This window comes from Lithohypha guttulata, assembly GCF_036872675.1.
Source record: "Lithohypha guttulata strain CCFEE 5908 chromosome Unknown scaffold_2, whole genome shotgun sequence".
NCBI classification, from domain to species: Eukaryota; Fungi; Ascomycota; class Eurotiomycetes; order Chaetothyriales; family Trichomeriaceae; genus Lithohypha; species Lithohypha guttulata.
The window spans coordinates 2,484,272-2,501,291 of NW_027042751.1; the positions used below are offsets into that span (position 1 = coordinate 2,484,272).

General features: G+C 49.6%; 7 protein-coding genes across 7 annotated transcripts; 2 read left to right on the plus strand and 5 right to left on the minus strand.

Annotated features, from left to right (window-relative positions):
* Positions 1–797: 797 nt before the first annotated feature.
* On the plus strand, positions 798–1,546 carry LTR64_003003 (uncharacterized protein; the record flags this gene model as incomplete). Its single annotated transcript, XM_064897366.1, has 2 exons — positions 798–1,486; positions 1,540–1,546. 2 exons carry the CDS (start codon positions 798–800, stop codon positions 1,544–1,546), a joined length of 696 nt encoding a protein of 231 aa, XP_064756316.1.
* Positions 1,547–2,477: 931 nt separating this feature from the next.
* Positions 2,478–2,992, minus strand: RPL26A (60S ribosomal protein L26A; the record flags this gene model as incomplete). The annotated part of the gene is made up of 3 exons (XM_064897367.1): positions 2,478–2,762; positions 2,811–2,923; positions 2,974–2,992. The coding sequence occupies 3 exons, from the start codon at positions 2,990–2,992 to the stop codon at positions 2,478–2,480; spliced, it is 417 nt and encodes a 138-aa protein (XP_064756317.1).
* Positions 2,993–3,401: 409 nt separating this feature from the next.
* On the plus strand, positions 3,402–7,814 carry LTR64_003005 (uncharacterized protein; the record flags this gene model as incomplete). Its single annotated transcript, XM_064897368.1, has 2 exons — positions 3,402–7,296; positions 7,420–7,814. 2 exons carry the CDS (start codon positions 3,402–3,404, stop codon positions 7,812–7,814), a joined length of 4,290 nt encoding a protein of 1,429 aa, XP_064756318.1.
* Positions 7,815–8,045: 231 nt separating this feature from the next.
* Positions 8,046–8,922, minus strand: LTR64_003006 (uncharacterized protein; the record flags this gene model as incomplete). Its single annotated transcript, XM_064897369.1, has 3 exons — positions 8,046–8,439; positions 8,510–8,813; positions 8,877–8,922. 3 exons carry the CDS (start codon positions 8,920–8,922, stop codon positions 8,046–8,048), a joined length of 744 nt encoding a protein of 247 aa, XP_064756319.1.
* Positions 8,923–10,244: 1,322 nt separating this feature from the next.
* LTR64_003007 (uncharacterized protein) lies at positions 10,245–10,700 on the minus strand (the record flags this gene model as incomplete). Its single annotated transcript, XM_064897370.1, has 2 exons — positions 10,245–10,431; positions 10,459–10,700. 2 exons carry the CDS (start codon positions 10,698–10,700, stop codon positions 10,245–10,247), a joined length of 429 nt encoding a protein of 142 aa, XP_064756320.1.
* Positions 10,701–11,246: 546 nt separating this feature from the next.
* LTR64_003008 (uncharacterized protein) lies at positions 11,247–11,668 on the minus strand (the record flags this gene model as incomplete). The annotated part of the gene is made up of 3 exons (XM_064897371.1): positions 11,247–11,496; positions 11,549–11,595; positions 11,648–11,668. The coding sequence occupies 3 exons, from the start codon at positions 11,666–11,668 to the stop codon at positions 11,247–11,249; spliced, it is 318 nt and encodes a 105-aa protein (XP_064756321.1).
* Positions 11,669–14,209: 2,541 nt separating this feature from the next.
* LTR64_003009 (uncharacterized protein) lies at positions 14,210–15,349 on the minus strand (the record flags this gene model as incomplete). Its single annotated transcript, XM_064897372.1, has 2 exons — positions 14,210–15,228; positions 15,277–15,349. 2 exons carry the CDS (start codon positions 15,347–15,349, stop codon positions 14,210–14,212), a joined length of 1,092 nt encoding a protein of 363 aa, XP_064756322.1.
* Positions 15,350–17,020: the final 1,671 nt, after the last annotated feature.

Here is a 17,020-nt window from a genome sequence, read left to right on the forward strand (position 1 = left end):
ATGTGACGCTCGCTTCCCATTGAACTTGGCACAAACCTTGCTTGTGGAGTAGCAACGTTGCGTGGCTTCCCTAAATGTGGCGGTGCTAGCGTTTGACGCAATTGTCCGGCGGCTGGACTCGAGTATTCGGAAGTCATACTCTTCTTTTTTCGCGCTTCGTTTCTGAAGCCTGGTAGGCACTACAAAACAACACCGACGTAAAATACCGCAAGTGAACGCAGTAACATCAAGCTTCTTTCTACATCGCTGTCAAAGTCAGATGTTGTGACATCTCGATGGCTCGCGACCGGTGTTTCAAAGCCCAGTATGGTGTCGTGAGCTCAGTCCCTTGTCCTTGCCATGAGTGCCTCTCCGGCATTTCCTGTCATGAACCTGGTCGATACCAGCCACTGCTTGGCCCACACTATCCTCTTTAGGATTCGTTTGCACGTCTCAAACTTGGTAACACACGTGTGCCACGACATCTGACACGTCTGGCGCACACTGTCGATGCTCCCCTGTCGTCGCAGAGCACTCTCCACCTCCAGATTCTCAGCCGTGTACAGGCCTCAACCCAGTTCAAAATGTCAAAGCAGCGACGTTTGACGTCACGTCATGCCTTGCTGAGGAGTATCTTTCGGTTCCTGGTTGTTGCAGCCCTGTTTCGTGTTCCGTTTCTGACGTCGAGGTACAAGGTATCTCACAACTACTGATCCGGGTACCCTTTTGTTCGTTGCTTGTACCCTTAGTTGTGCTGACATCAAGCTATTATCTCCAACACTATTCAATCCGGAGCTCCTCACCACTGCTCTTTCACCATGTCTGAGGCTGAGAACAAGACTACAGAAGAATCACAAGTTGGTGCTAACGCTGACGCCGCTGGATCCGCATCAGGTGCAGGAAGTGTTGGACTAAACGCTTCAAGCAAGAAAACCTCGGAGGAAAAAAAGAAGCCAAAGAAACTAGGCCAGAAGGAAAAGGCTCAGCAAAACGGTGAGGCCAAGGAGGACGAAAGTCCACAAGCGACACCACAAAAAGAAATGGACAAAGACAACAGATCTCAGTCACGTAAACCAAGTCAGAGCCGTGGTAGAGGACGAGGTTCGTCTCAGCCACCGTCAGATGCAGACAGCGCATACAGAAGTGAATCTTCGGCAAAGCCTAAAAGGCAGAGACAGCGCAACAGAAACAAGCAACAAGCGCAGACAGAGCAAGAAGGTGGAGGTGGAGGGCCTCTTGACGCCGTCGATGAAGCTGGCGAGACTGTCAGTGGTGTAACAGATCAGGTACAGGACACTGCTGGCAAAGCGCTAAGCAAGCCACACGAAGCTCTAGGTGGTCTTCTGAAGAGCAAAGGCGGTAAGAAGGACGCACAGAAAGGTGGGGAGGAAGAAGGAGGAGAGGAGGGAGGCCCAGACGAGCAATTGAGGTTGCGCCTGGACCTGAACCTGGATATCGAAGTGCAATTGAAGGCCAAGATTCATGGCGATTTGACTCTGGGGTTGCTGTATGTTTTCCTAACCTCAATTCTTTGGACGCAATGTACTAACGATTTGTCAGGAACTAACCCTGCTCGTCCTACGCGACGAGGACTGCTGTCGCAAAAAGCGAGCCGGGTCGACGTCGGTATGGCCTATACGCGATACCCAGTCGTTTGCGTATTGTGTTGGCAAGGAGTTCAACCACCCAGGCATCCTAAGCTGACCGTCTTATGGTGTATGCCGTAGACTTTTTAGTTTCGGAATGGAGTCAATATAGTTCTGTTCATCAATGAGCTTCCCGTGACAGTATCGTCTTGAAAGAAGTGTTGAGATTTTGAGTGACAATCACTCCAGACGTTGTCCCACTGTAGAACAACCCACCTCGGAATGCTACAACTTGACATGTATACCTGACTGGCGTGATTGATCCATATTTACATATCACACTACATGAAGCGAACTCATAGCCACAATTATTGTATCTCACCATCAAATTCTTAAACTCCTTGAATTTCGCAGGTTAGCTCAATCCTTGTAAACAATCTGCAGGCGAGCCACACACTTGTAGTTCGATTTGCAAATGCCCGAAAGCAAATGCAGGCGAAACATGCGGAGGGTTCAATTTATGCCAGATGTTTACCTTGAAATCCACGATATCAGGATTGACAAGGTGATAAATCGGCAATGCAATTGAACGTGCGATGGGAAAACAACGTAGGGGTGTGTGGGAAGGTTCTGCGGCCCCGTCCGCAGATGCCCATGCAAGGATGGGTAGAGTAGGGCGGCACGAAGCCGACAATGTGGATTGAACTTCTTTGTCATTTTGTGGACTGGTCGTCAACACGAGTTTGAAGCTGGCGGCTGGGTCTCAATGCTTGCGAAGTCGTGGTTGTGCTTGCGAGCAAAAGAGCAGCAGGCCATAGCATTCTGCTCTTCGTGAGTTGAACCGATGTCAACAGGGTGGACGGATGACTCCATCTCCTGTGTTATTTCGAACTTGATCTTGTGCCCGGTCGTCTATTCATCCTTCTTGGCTCGCTGCTCCTTGCTGGTCTCTCGGCCCTTGCCGACTCTCTGCAGGATATTCTCACGATCCTTATCGAGCTTGAGTTTGGTGACAACAACTTTGCTTGGGTGGACGCCAATTGGTACGGATTGACCATTGGACTTCTCTCGGCTGACACGTTCGATGTGGATGAGATATTTCAGTCTGTAGACAGATGTGACTTTTCCTTCTCGACCTTTCTGGGAGCCCCGGACAATGGTAACTTCGTCGTCCTTGCGGATAGGAATAGCTCGGACCTGTTGAGTTTTAGATGTGAGACTGACTATTTCTGTGCCCAATCTTACGTTGTACTTCTCTCTCAGTTCCTTGGAAAGAGGTGCACTCATAATCACCCGGCGCTCATGGGATGGTGCGCTGAAGTGGGCTTTGCGTGACTTGCGTCGCGAAGATGCGAGGGCTGGTCTTCGTCAGCAAATAATACCTGGAATTGGCACGAAAAGAACATACCGCTTGCGATCTTGGCCATTGTGTCTGGTAGAAGATGAGAAGATCACTTGGTCAAGTAAGAAGTCGTCGCGGATCGCTGTCGGATTTTGGTCAAAAGTTCCTAGGAAAAGTACGACTGAGCGGAGTGTGGGTTGGCCTTCCGTAGTCTTGGCGAGGCTGCAGAAGGAAGTGGAGAAGGAACTTACTCTTGCAGGCGAAAACGCGTCCAGATGTGATGGTATTGTAGGGCTGTAGCTCGAGGCCTTTGGATTGTCAAGGCGATAATGTGGTGCCTACGGTGCGATTGACTGACCTGCGACGATTGTGTTAATTACGCGTATCACTGGACCGTTCTGCGTGAGACAGACGGTCACATTCTGGCATGACTTCGATATCTCCACTATCGCATGGGTCGTGCAAATGAACATCGCATTCCCTCCATCGCATAGATGTCCTACCCTTCTTTGTCCAATTACTACGGCTCCTCGGCGCAACCACCAAATACTGATAGTAATGCCTATACATCTAACAGAAGCTCCGGCGCCTATAACTATCCATCTTCAATAACAGGCTCTACCAGTGGTCAGCAGGTTTCATATGGTTCGTCAGGATATGGATACACGGGACAATCTTTATACCCTAATAATACAAATATTGAGCAAGATACGGAAGGATATGCGAACAGCGCAAACTACAACTATCGAAGAAACAATCAGTATGATCATCAGGATTCGTCACTAAATGATGCATATCCGCAGAACTACTATGGTCAGTCCAACCCCAACAACAGTCAGCATCCTACACAAAGTCATGCTGAAGGCCTGAGTAATCTCGCATATGCGTCGGGCTTGGATCCGTCGACCACGAGGTCAACCACGTCGCGGGACACCCAGCATCATAGTGCTGTTCCCCAACACGATCGTACACAGTCACCTGTCGAAATGCCATCGAGATACTCGGTCAACCCTCCCACTGTCTCCACGTCGTATCCTATGCAGCAACAGGCTTCTGCATCCTCAAGCTCGAGTCAACAGCTCGCTCACAATGCTGCCGCTGCTCTAGCTGGGGCCGTTGGTCGAAGATACCCTAACCAGCAGCAAGGTAAAACTGCCAGCCCTTCGCCAAATGTGCCGAATGCTAGGCCTAGTGTGACACAGCGAACTGCTTCACCACAGGTTTATGTTACGAGCACTTCATACTCTGCTTACAGTCAACAGCCGTCAACTGTGGCCAACATCTCGCACTCTTATGTAACAAATCAGCAGCCCCGGTCCACACGAGGGAATCAACCCGGTTCAAATCCTCCCGCAAGCGCAAGACAAACGCACATGTTAAATGGTACAACCACAGTTCAGAAGTCTAATGTCTCCTCAAATCAGGCTAACCAACAGCAGCAATCCACCAGTACCAAACGTCGCAATATTCAGCAAATGGGCAGCATTGCTAACCTCGTGACTGCTGCTCATGAGGCTGAGTCGGGAGGTTACGCTCAAGCTCCGGCGACGCCAGATTCTGCACCAAATTTCATCGATCCCACTGCTGTCTTCGATCCGTATCACCGAGAGCGTGAAAGAAGACGTCAAGAGGCGGCCGCTGGGGCTCGAAGAAAGGCCGAAGAGCAAAACCAAGCTGAGGTAGCAAGAACACAGGGCGAAGCAGAGCTCGAACAACAAATGCCTCAAGGAGACCAGCAGAAAGCCGTCAATGTGCAGAAGCGGCAGGCTGCAAAGGAAACGTCCACATCCTCTGGTAAAAAATCCGAAAAGCGGAAAGCAGACGAAACGACAGCCTCGACCTCGACCGTGGCTGAGCCAGCAAGCACTGTTGTAGGGACGGAAGAGGAGGCCATGGCATTGGAGATGAAGTCAATCATGGAAAAAATGAAGTCGTTTCAAAGCAAAGATCCTTCCCTGTTTAAGAAATTGTGGAACGATATGCGCCAACCAGGTTCACAGGCACCAAGCAATGTGGTGCAATCACCTTCTCCTCAAATTATATATCAACCCCTACCCGGGCCAACAGCCTCTAGTGATATCGCAGCGAACCAACAAACACCCAACCGTCCGATCTCAACTCAGGTCAGTGAATCAGTAGAAAGGCCATTAAACGGTAAGAGGAAGGCTGCTAAGGTTGGTCCGGATGGAAGCAAGCTGTATCTCAATGGCTACTCTGTTGTCGTCGAGAACAATGCCGAGGGTTTGCCAGATCTGGGACGATTCCCAGCCGAGAGAAGGATTCGGTCGGCCAAATACAACAGGAAAGAGAAGGCAGATGATGATCAGGAAGTCACTACGGAGGAACAACTTGCTGGCTCTACTTTGTCGCAGTCGGAGAATCCTCCTCCATTGCCTGCAGTGACTGCATCTGCACGATCTTTCAATAAGAAGTCCGCTTCGGCCGCAAAAGCCCAAGCTACGCCGTCAGCTCTTCAAAACGCACTTGGTTCAGCAGCCAGCGGTAGTACAGTAATTGATGGATCCGGAACTGCGAAATCCTCCTCTGGAACTGTTTGGCCGCTTGAAAAAAGAAATGCTCTCACGATGACCGCTATGAGGGTCCTGAAAGCTAACCCAGAAAATGCTAACATCGAGCTAGCGGAGGACGACTTGCGGAAGATGTTAGAGAACAATCCTTCATATATTACACTGTGTGAACTGCTTGAGCAGCGTGGCTTGAAGTTTCACAGAGGCCATTTTGCCAGAGAGCTCCTGAATAGTGTTCCCGAACTCAAAACTCCAACGCCTGTAGCTAACATACCACCAACGCCTACTCAGCAGTTGCAGGTCGCTGTCACAACCTCGGCGGAAGCTTCTACTCCGGCTCAACCTGCGCCAACACCTTCTCAGCCACCATATCCAGTACCACCACCGGGCTACATGATACAATGGCATAATTCTCCAACTGGGCAATTCGTACCTCCTCCACCTAATGCTCAATATGGCCAGGGTGTGCTTCACTCATCTGGTTATGGACATCGACCGCCGTCGTCGCTCAAGACACCCAAATCGAAATTGCCCAAACGGCCTGAACCAGTTCCAGGCTCGAAGGAAGCAGCAGCCAGGAAGCGTGATTTTTCCGAGTTAGTCGATCTGACACAACTTACGGAGGATGAGAACTATGTCGTGCCGGATAAGCTACCGCAATCTGATGATATAGATTCCGATGTTGAGATGAAGGGCGATACATTTCAAGTGTTCCGACATCAGTCTCAGGCACCGGCTGGGCCGAATCAAGTGCAAACACATCCGGGCTACTATCCTGCACCTGAACAGCCAGTTCAATTCAATCCACAATATCCACAAGTACAACTTCAACCTAGGAAGGTGGACAACGTGCAGGATTCTAGAAACCAGCGTACGATCCTTGCCAAGCCTCTGCACAAGAGTGAAGCATTGAGAAAACAGTACTATGATCCAAAAACAGTGGCCAGGGACGTCCTCATTGCCTCAGGACGACATCCATCCGAACGTCCGCTCAATGTGCATCTAGCTGGAATGTTGGGTAAACACATCGACCTCGAGTCTGATGTGAGTACTTTTGAATGGGATGAGATAGATCCAGGTGGCCCATCAGTGTCTAAAGTTGAATTGGTAGATCTACCTGCAACGAAGCCCCGGTTTAAGCTTGGAGATCGAACAGTACGGAAAGCCAAAATGCCCGTCGACAGAACGCGTCATCCCGAAAAGGAAAAGCGTCCTCCGAATGCGCTAGCGTCTCCGAGCCAGCCTCAAGCACCTTCAGCAAACACTCAGTTTCCAAAGTTTCCAAAGTTGAAAAATCCTTCGGGCCTGCGTCACTCTCTACTCGCCTCTGACGCACACGCTACGCCTGCGACGTTCGACCCGACCCGTCCTTCTCATGTACTACCTATCGAGCCTGCGTCCTCTGCTCAAAACGGTTCTCCTGAAGGCAACGTGCCTGTAGTCAAGAGAAGGATGGGACGACCGCCAGGATCGAAGAACAAATACCCTTCACTCAAAGCACTGAAGGAACAGGCAGCCGCTACTTCGGCAACTGTGACGATCAATGTGCCACAGCGCGAACCGACTCCTAGTCGAGACAAGTTCAAGTGCAAGTGGAAGAAGTGTCCGACTGTCTTGCACAATCTTGATGTCCTTCGAAAACACATCGGTCGTGTCCATCGTCCCTCCAATGATGATGCTGCCAATGAGGGCTACACGTGCTGGTGGAAGAAGTGCAAATTCCTCAAGCAGGATGAGAACGGCGATTGGATCACAACCAAAGCATTCGAGCATTGGGAAGAGTGGCTGAAGCACATTGAGCGTGACCACATAACCCCAATAGCTATGAAGTACGGTGATGGTCCAGCCACGGCACATGTTGGTAAGCACACGTGAAGCTCGACGCTTAGCAATGGCACTAAGTATAGTCGTCTTTTGAGGTGGAAGTACGAGAATATTTTGTAGCTGCCATAGTCAAGGAACCAACTCACACTTTTTACTCTAGATCCATTAATCATACAACGCGACCGCGAGGCTTATTGTGCAGATGGTCGTCACCACGAAGTCACGCCCATGATCAACGACAAGGACAATGGCAATGAACATTACCCTCGTGACGTCCTCAACCTTACCGAAGTAACACCCCACGATATTCCAAAGAAGAGCCTGACTCACGAGCAGAAGACTGAAAGAGCCGCTTTCGATGCGTTCCTGAGGGCACACGGCTTGAGCGCAGACACCAAGGCAGCGAGCAAGGAGGTTTTAAGAGCATTTGAGAAACGCAAGGAGAAGATGGGACCAGGTCTGGATCGTGGTGGCTGTACACTTGTTACGCAAGAGATGAGGGAGACCTTCGTGCAGAACCCCGGTGTTCGTCAGGTTGTGGCGTGGGATGCTTGAGGTAATGACACTATGGTCCAGGAAGAAAGAGTAGAACATGAGAGACGTGGATGATACTGAATGTATCTTGCAACGGGCATTTTATGCTTACGCTTATGTGTTAAGAGCAGAACAACAGTACCGTGTGAGGTGAAGCACTCAGGCAAAAGCGAACATACGATGCCATGGCTAAGTAGTACGAGACAGGACAGTGTCTGTAAAGGTACATATCCTAGCTCAAGCTATCCCTTCCTACCACTTCTCGCAATAAGGCCTGATATCAAATTCATACGTAAACGATGTCCGTGGCTGCGTATGTAGATGCCAATACGACTCAGCAATCGCTTCCGGACTAATCTTCGCATCCGGCGCATCGAATTTCCATTCCTTCGTTCGAGGAATATCAATGACTCCGTCAATAATTGCATGTACGACATGAATACCTTTTGGGCCAAACTCTCGAGCCAAAGACTGAGACAACGCTCTCATCGCAAACTTACCTGTAGCAAAGCTGGCGAACATTGCGCCGCCACGCATTGCTGCCGTTGCCGAGGTGAACACTAGTGTAGGCGGATGTTGTGGCCCTGCCTTCTCGGTCTCTAGCAGCAGTGGAAGAACTGCTCTGGAGAAGTGGAAGCCTCCCAAGCTGTTGTTGTTGTTGTCGTCAGTACAAACTCTCAAGCGTCGACGTACAGCTTCATATGTAGCAAACTCACCCATTCGCCTTCCACCCAATCGAAAACTCATCCTCCGTCAAGTCCATGAACGGCTTCCTCACAAACTGCCCACCGACATTATACACAGCTGCCGCGAGGTTTCCCTCAAAGCCATCTTCTTTCTTGATCTGCTCAAAGGCCGCTTTGACGGCGTTGGCGTCGGAGCAGTCTGTCGAGATGCCGATTGCTTTCCCGCCTGAGGAGTTGATCTCCTTGACGAGCTCTTCATAGTTGGCGGGATTGCGGGCCAACAGGGCGATTGAGTATGATTTGGCGAAGCGACGGGCGACGCAGGCGCCGGTTCCTGGGGGAGTTTATGAGTGGGATTCAAGTTGGTGGTGGTGGTGGTGAGCTGGTTTTGACGTACCTGGGCCGACGCCAGCGACTACAGCCCATAGTTTTTGGCCTGACATGGTGGAAGGGGTGGAGGAGAACCTGCTGTTGTGATTTGTGCTGGTAGTGTGAGCACCAATGTTAGTGCGGCAGTAGCAGTAGTAACGGAAGTCAAGAAAAGCGTGACTTGTCGTCAGTAAAGGACAAGAGATGTCTGAAATGTTTATATTGGATTCTCCTGGTCAATTTGCAGTGGCATCATTCTCGTGTGTTTCCCTTTCTCCAACAGCTGCTGGTTCTGAAGCTTTCAAAGCAAACATATAATAACCCCACAGATTGAAAAGACGATGATGTGATACACACGTACTGTCGGATGAGTCGCTGCTTTGAAGCCGGTACGTGGCTACGCTGACTAATTGGTAAACAGTTATGTTACTACTTTCTCACCACTGGCAATTCGGAGTGATTGCCAGAGCTGGGTTGACAGTATGACTACAATAAGTAGTGTTCGATCAGGTACCTTAACTAAGCATGTAAAGTTTCGGCGCGATTGAGCTAAATATGAGTTCAGCCTGCCAGACGTTGCATACCACTTGCGCTACACACCAACACAAATAGATAGAAAGCGATTGAAGGATTGAAGGTACTGCCCAAGGTTGCGGTTGCCTGGTGGTCTTTGAAGTAACCATTGATATCTGGCAGCTTCCACTAAAACTATCATGAAAACGTTGTGCATTGTGTTGCGATACATGCCTCCCGAGCATAGAAATGTTTCGCTTGTCGTTGAGCGAGTAGAAACGCTCGGTTGCCAAGTTGAGGAATTATCGCTGGCTAGCAGGTCATTCGATCTCTGGTGTTTTGTGTGCTAAGACTTTGCACCAGACCATATCGAGTCGAGACAGCGAAGCTGCTCAGTAGGTCGACTAGTGTCCTGACATAATGATCCGGCTCCGCATGAATCGACAGAAGTGAAAGTCAAGAGCATAGAGTCCGGATGGTTGCTTGTCCATCAGAGCAAGTATGGACCGAAATAGTCGTACTGCTCTAATATCGCCCGCCTCTTCGCGGTCAGATTGCCTGCCTTGATCATCTTGGTCTGATGGTGCAAACTTGCACTCATTTTTAAGGAATTGTCGTCATACTTCACAAGAACTAGAGGCTATATCTATACTGTGTGGTTTTCGTCGAAGTGCAGTCGTACGAATAGTGAGGGTCCTGCCTACAGTCACGGCTACCACTCGCTATAGAAATCTTGTCAGCTTGAAGTGAACTCTACTGAAAAGGGAAACCAACTCACCAGCTCTCGCTTGTAACAGCCCACTAAGCTTTCCTGCTCCTGCGTGATCTGCCATACTGCAGATTGACATGCTCGCGTGGTGAGGGTATGGGCGAATTTGATGTGCTATCTCTCCCTGCGAGCTTCGAGAAGCTCGGGTACTGTTCGAAGGAACGTAATGAAAGTGGTCGGGAGATCGTGATCGACGTCTTTAGTGCCTCTACCTCTTCTTGGATACTTGGCCAGCGCCATAGCAGAGACTTCCAAACAGCAAAGGACCGTGGTCGCGTCGTACCAAGTCAGAAGACCTGGTCTGTGCTATACAATATCGCTGCTTTACCTGGTTTTGACTTCCTGACCTGCTCTTCTCCCATATTTCTGCTCGAACATTGCTCTGCCTTCTGCCTCGAGCGACTTTTCCTGTTCTTTCCGACCCTGTTGCCGAAGTTTCAGAAATCCGTACGCTACGCCAGGTGCGATGAGAAGGCTCCAGAGGAGTATTTTGTGATTGCGGCTTAGGATGGGACCTGGTCGATACCCAGGTATGGAGCCATGTGGCTTGCGCAATTGAGGTTGCGACATTATGTGGGAAGTAGCCAGCTCTTTCTGGACATCACAGTATCATGAGCAACAACGTGGATGCGAATGTCTGCTTTATCGGACTCTCGCTTTGAGCGCAATATATCGCGCGCAGCCGTGGTTGGGTCTTTCTCAATTTGTAGGGCTACGCAAATGCACACAAGCTTGCAGCACCGGAATCTTCTGCTTAACCCGATCTTTCTATTTGGGTAGTACTTAGCAACGATGCATCTTAAGTCTTCCTGGTGTTCTTGTCATTGTGAATTGCACCTTCGAGTACGAGCTTCTACTAGAACGACATGACTCAGTGGCACCCCCTGTCACAGGATCCAACACAGCTGAACAGCACGTATCGCCAAAGTTCTTGGGCATAATAAAGAGGGTCAATCGGCCAATGCACTCGTTGCCCAGCGTATCATGAGAAACAACATCAACAGGAAACACGAAGCATCTGAACATTACTTGATACAAATTGACATCTATCACAACTACTGGCTGTGATAAGCACCACCCGACGCCTAGCTATTAACATACGCACGCGCTTTGTTGTCACAATTTGCCATCTGTGACTTCTATCTGCCTGACAGCCGGTCTAATAGCAGCCTTCTCATCTAGCGAGTGGTGGTTCGCAAAGGTAGGAGAATCAGCGTAATATTCACGTCGAACCTCTTGAGCCTGGACTTTGTCGTGCATAGCCTCTGTATATGCAGGAAGACCAGGATATGAAGGTGGTAACGAGACACTGCCATCTCTCTCAACATATGGGTTCCCAGCCATGAAAGCCGCTTTTCTGGCTTTGCTGTAGAAGGGTCAGTATTGAAAGCAAGGTAAAGGGGAGCAAGGGGTCGGACTTGATTTTGTGATGTGTCTTGTAGTAGTAGACAGCCCCACCGATGATCTGTTGCATGTCAGCGAACGAGCTCGTAGGCAGTGTGATATGAGTAACTCACTGTCAACTCTAGCAGGACCATAGTGACTGGATTGAGGTCGTATCGGGACGTGTGTGATAGTCTGTTGGATACGTGCTTCTGAATTTATCGCAAGAATACCTAGATATAATTATCCTTTTCAGACTCCAAAGGTCGGGGGCTCAGAACATCCGTTACATGTTTATCTCTATCGTCCTCTTCTTCCACAGAATTGCGCCTCTGCCTACGTAGGCACAGAGTCGAGGTGTATTCAATGTGGCTAAGCCTGTCTACTCGAGCCAATGAGAGCACTGGATTCGACAGTAAGGCCACCTAACATCTTCGTCAGCCAATCACAAGCGAAGAAACTCGATTGCCTGGTGCTGCGGCCAGAATCACTGCGGCATTCCCACGGCACAGCAGTATGTGCCAAATCTTGCTGCAGAACACGACGTATTTGAAGTTCATTAGTAGCGAAAAGTGATGGTGAACTCGGATGTGGCGGGAGAGACAGGATGAAAGAGTGAATCTCTATTGCTGTAATTGTCTTCGAGGTTCTGGAATTGTCCCTTGTGGCTGAGCAATTTGAGAAGGTTGTCCAACGGAGCTGATCTGCATAGCAATACCGTGTGGATGACTTTTGCAACCAAATAAGTTTGTGTAAGAGAACCATTCGAAGCTGTGCCACATCGTCCTTTGTTTAGCAGCCCTGTCATGGAACAAATCGTATACCGGGCTACACAAGTCACGAGCAGTGCAGCAGGGGATAAGATCAGCTGGGTATCAGATGCTCATCAAAGAAGATTGTTGTTTGGGTTCTTGTGGTATAGGTAGAACGGTTCGCTGAATCGCATGCTGTGGGAGCTCAGAATTGCACACTGAAGTGATGGCTCCTTCCTGCCAATGGATGTCGCGATCGAGTGGTTGCTAATGCTTCCCAGAGAACGGAAAAGAAGACCGTTGACAGCATTACACCTGAAGATGGTTCGAACAATTTTGTATGTTCAAGTACTGCTGACTGCTCACTGATATACAGCGAAGACAGCACTGGCTCTTCAATACAGCATTTATCCATGATCCGCTGACTGTTCACGCATGCAACAAGTAACATCGCAAAAAGAACCATAACTCCAGCCCAGTAAAGTCCTCTCTTTGGAAAAGGGTAGTTTCAAGCATGACCCAGTCACCATTGTAGATACCTGGTAAGATTTGTCGTAGCTAGTAATTCGACGTGATTTAAGTTTTGTGACACAACATTGCCAGGCTTGCAGCTCGAGCTAGCGCTAAGAGGTGTGAGTTTCTAGCAGAAGACTGCTTATGTACCTAGAAGGATTAGCTGCACCACAGTACATAGTATAGGTGTGTGCTTGTGGATCTGTCACAGCAGGACCTCACACATCCTGTCTGTGAAGGCACATGCCTCCGAAGAAGTGGTGAAGAACCTGTTCCGAACTCGATCGTGCTGAATGCGACGGCATGTCGGAACAGCATGCATCAACTGGCAAGATCGTTGGGTCATGCAGCGGAAGACTGTACGACCCTCTCGTTGACAGAGATAGATGTGTGTGTGTGGTACGCATAGCGTGCGAGACAGGAGTCAAGGTGATGATGTTCGGGAACGCGCTTCGAACGAGATAATGATTGGTCGTTGAGGCTCGTTTGGTTAGTGTCGGCAAGAGTCAAAGCTGTGGAGAGCTCATGCAAATGCGGAACAGACTTGAAGTCGCACAGCAGCGCAACAATCTACCTGGAGCTCAAATTATAGACGAGGTCGACTATGTGATAGGCAAAAAGTGACCAGGATGCCGTTCATCACTGCAACGCTATGGTGTTCCTGATGGTGTGCAGCATGCTTGAAAAGGCAAGGAGGGCAGACATCTGATTGGAAATCGGACCAATTTGCTTCTTGCTAGGTCATCCCAGCTGCAATACGCGACAGTCAGGAGTATTTTGCAGATCTGTCGTAGGTACATTTGATCACCGTGGTGCAGGTATGCCACCGGGTATGTGTTCAAGCGCAGCAGGATGGTGTGTTGGACGACACGGACCATGTCAAAAAGTGTAGCAAGATACTTACAGGCGCTCGAGCATACCAGTCTGTAAAATCGAGGAAAGAAATATGAGCTGAACACTGTCGACTGTAGTGATATAGTTCAAATATTGATTTAAATTACAAGTATCTTCGTGTCAAACAACAAAATAGTCTGATAGCGACTAACCAACCCATTGCCATGCCAGCCCGCGAGGGCACCGGTATACAAGTACAGGGGTATCTCTGAAATAAGGTCAAAAAAACATCACATGCCCGCGTTCCCAAGTCCTTCTATTGTCGAACCATAGCCTGTCGAAATCGAGATAACTTTTGCCGCCCATACGTGATTGCCAAATAAGGAGAACATAAATGACGCAGAAAGATAGCGCCTGAGGACTCGTAGCCTCAGCCTTGAACACCATGAAGAGAACTGACCTGTCAACCAGCGACAGGGGAAAGCAACAACAATGTTGATAGGTCCGAGCGCCGAAGGGGACTAGGCGGAAATGTGGTGGCGACGCTCACCATGTTGACTTTGCCACCAAGCGTGAGTCACAACCAGCAGTGACCACCTACTCCGGTCGTACCGATGGTCGCCTAATGATGTCCTCGCAATTGACATCGAATCGCATTGTCCAGACCCTTAGTCTATTCATAAGGCGCTCTGTAGTTTCGAGGTAACGCTCTCGACCAAAGATACTGTCAACGAATTCGGTGCCAGCGTTCTTCCCCATCATCGTCTTGTTGCCATGCAGCTTTGCAGCCTTCATCATGTAATACTCACAATCCTTTAGTAGTTGTTTGAATGCCTTCCACATGCGTTGTCCTCCTTCAATAAATTCGTAGATCATTTCTCTCTGATCGTCCCTTCTAATTCGTAATACACAATCCTTGGCTCGTTTCATCTTGCCAGCAAGCTTGATGAGCAACAGCCACAGGTCACCTGCCATTTCAGCCATGGGTGTTGAAGCCCCACACTTGAAGACAGTCCAGTCATACATCCACTTGCCCAACGAATTAGCGTCAAAGACGCTACCCAAGAGAATGATTGGTTCTTCGGTTGGATCCCAATTCTTGATGCTGTAGCCTGCTGGAATGCCTGCACGGGCGGCATCGTCCTCTGTAGCGACAGGAGTGGCTTTGGTGGACAGTCGCTCTTTGCGCGGTGAGGACTTGGTGGTAGTGGAAGATCTGCGGGTTCTAGTATGCGCTTTGTGCTGTTGCTCCTCGTAGATCTGCTCCTGTCCAAAATAAAAGTATGAATCAGTACTTGGCTTCTTCCCATGCTTCGAAGGCTTGCTAGGCCTCATGGGCTCTCGATCGTCGTTGTAGTCGCGACCATACACATCGTCGCCATCGTAGATGTTGACGGGACGTGAAGGCTTGCGCATCGGTCGTGGCTGTGGCTTGGCCGAAGATGTGCTTGGATGTTTGGATCTCTTTTTCTCGTAACTCACATAAGTTTCCTTTGTTGGACTGACGTTGTACACGTTCCGATCCGCACCTGGAGGAGGTGAGCCCGCAGGCGAAAACCAGCCACCGAACCTGGTAGACTGCGGAGTGTGACTGGTCTTGCGCCGATGTCCTTTCACTGGTGTCGTGTAATCGTATTGGTGTGGTACATATTGCACATACTCACCGCTGGAGTGCGGCGAGCTTGAGTCGTAGAACTTGGTGTAATGAGTTGGCGGTACGCCGAAATGGTAACTCATGTTTGCGCAACCCTTTAGGTTGTTCCTTGGTCACCTCTGTCAATATCGGTTGCGTCGGATTTCCTACTGAGATGTGGAGGGGTGGAGACAATTTTGAGAATGGTCGAGATGCTGAATATCATGTCGTGGGTGGTACCAGATGGTTGTAGAAGAGGCTGAGTAATTGAGTCTACGCAGACTCAATCGAGTTGAATGACTTGAAGTAGGTCGTGGTGAATGGCAGTGCCAGCTTTTCGCAACAGAAGCGATCAGTAGGGAAAAGAAGGAGGCTGGCTTAGGGACTCGACAACTTTTGAGCAATCGTCCAGAATTGGGTGGAACCTTTGACTCAGGTTTGCGGCACGGTCGCTTTGGAGCCGTGAACAAGTTACACGAACAAGCTTTTGAACGGGACGGACGTATCGATTCCGCGATCTGACAATAGTCGAAGTTTGGAGCCAGAAGGCCGTAGAATATGGCCTAGCGAAAGCAAGTCAATTTGAATTTCACAAATGGCAGTAAAAGGGAAATTAAGCAGAGGAAATAGGGAGCAGAAGCGATGGGCATCTAATTATTAGTGCACAAACTAGCTTACTGACAAGTCGGTCCTGGCTCCACTCATTAAATGCACGTTGGCATGCTGGGCATCCGTAAAAACAATCCACTCGGCTCGCAAGGACAAGGATCCCTCGTTAGTATCAGAAGTTACCAAAGTCCACTCGTTTAACTCTTACGAGTGATACAAGCACTCGTATCAGCTGTAAGGAGGCTGTACTGTACGAAACAGATGCGAGTGTGATTCGCTACCTCCTTTCGCAGCTGCCTGAACGTTGCCACAACAGTGTCGATTTCTGCTGAAGATATGAGTCTTAGTTGCGAGCACAGTCGTGTCAATGGCGGCTGTGTAAAGATCGACCGCCGAAGCTGGCGAGAACGTTAAGCATCTGTTTAACCGATGACCAAGCTGTTCCTCGTGGAAGATGGGAGACAAACGTAGCAACTTCTCCGACTTTCTCAGGTACCCTGGTGCTGTGCGATGACGATGCCCCGCCCGGACGAGCCGAATGCTCCTTCTAACTTTAGCAAGTGGCCCTCAGTTTTCAGCTTCCGCCTCAAAGCTGATACACAGAACTCGATAAATCTGAGCACATCAAACCTATGTTTACTCTTTCTTGTACGACTCATGGTCGTTTCTTTCGAAAAGCATTGGGCAATGGATTTGCCTTTCAGTGGGGCATCTGGATACCTGTAAGTTCTGAGCCGCAATTCCCCATCGAGAGGAGTCCCGTTTGCAATCCACACGGCTTGTCTCAGGGGCCGAGACGATGGATCACGGTCCCCGGAACAGCCAATACTGTGGTACACCCGAAATTCACGGTGACTGCTTGAGGTCCAGTTTGGCTCTGTTGAGTCGTAATGCGTGTCTGTCTGCCAGCTGGAGAGGGAACATGGACTTGTTGTTAATTTAGTTGTTGTGGTCCGGATACCTTTGGTTTTCTCCAGGCGCTCACAGCCTGAACTACGCATTCTAACCAGCGCAGCTGCGTCCATAGAGCATATTCTAGAAAACACCATCCTCTCACACACGTATCTCTGTCGAACAGCAATCACGATACACTCTGAATGCACGCGCGATCATGTTTCGCTTGGGAAGCACGGTCCCGACCCCCGGCCAGTCTGTACCAGCGGTCT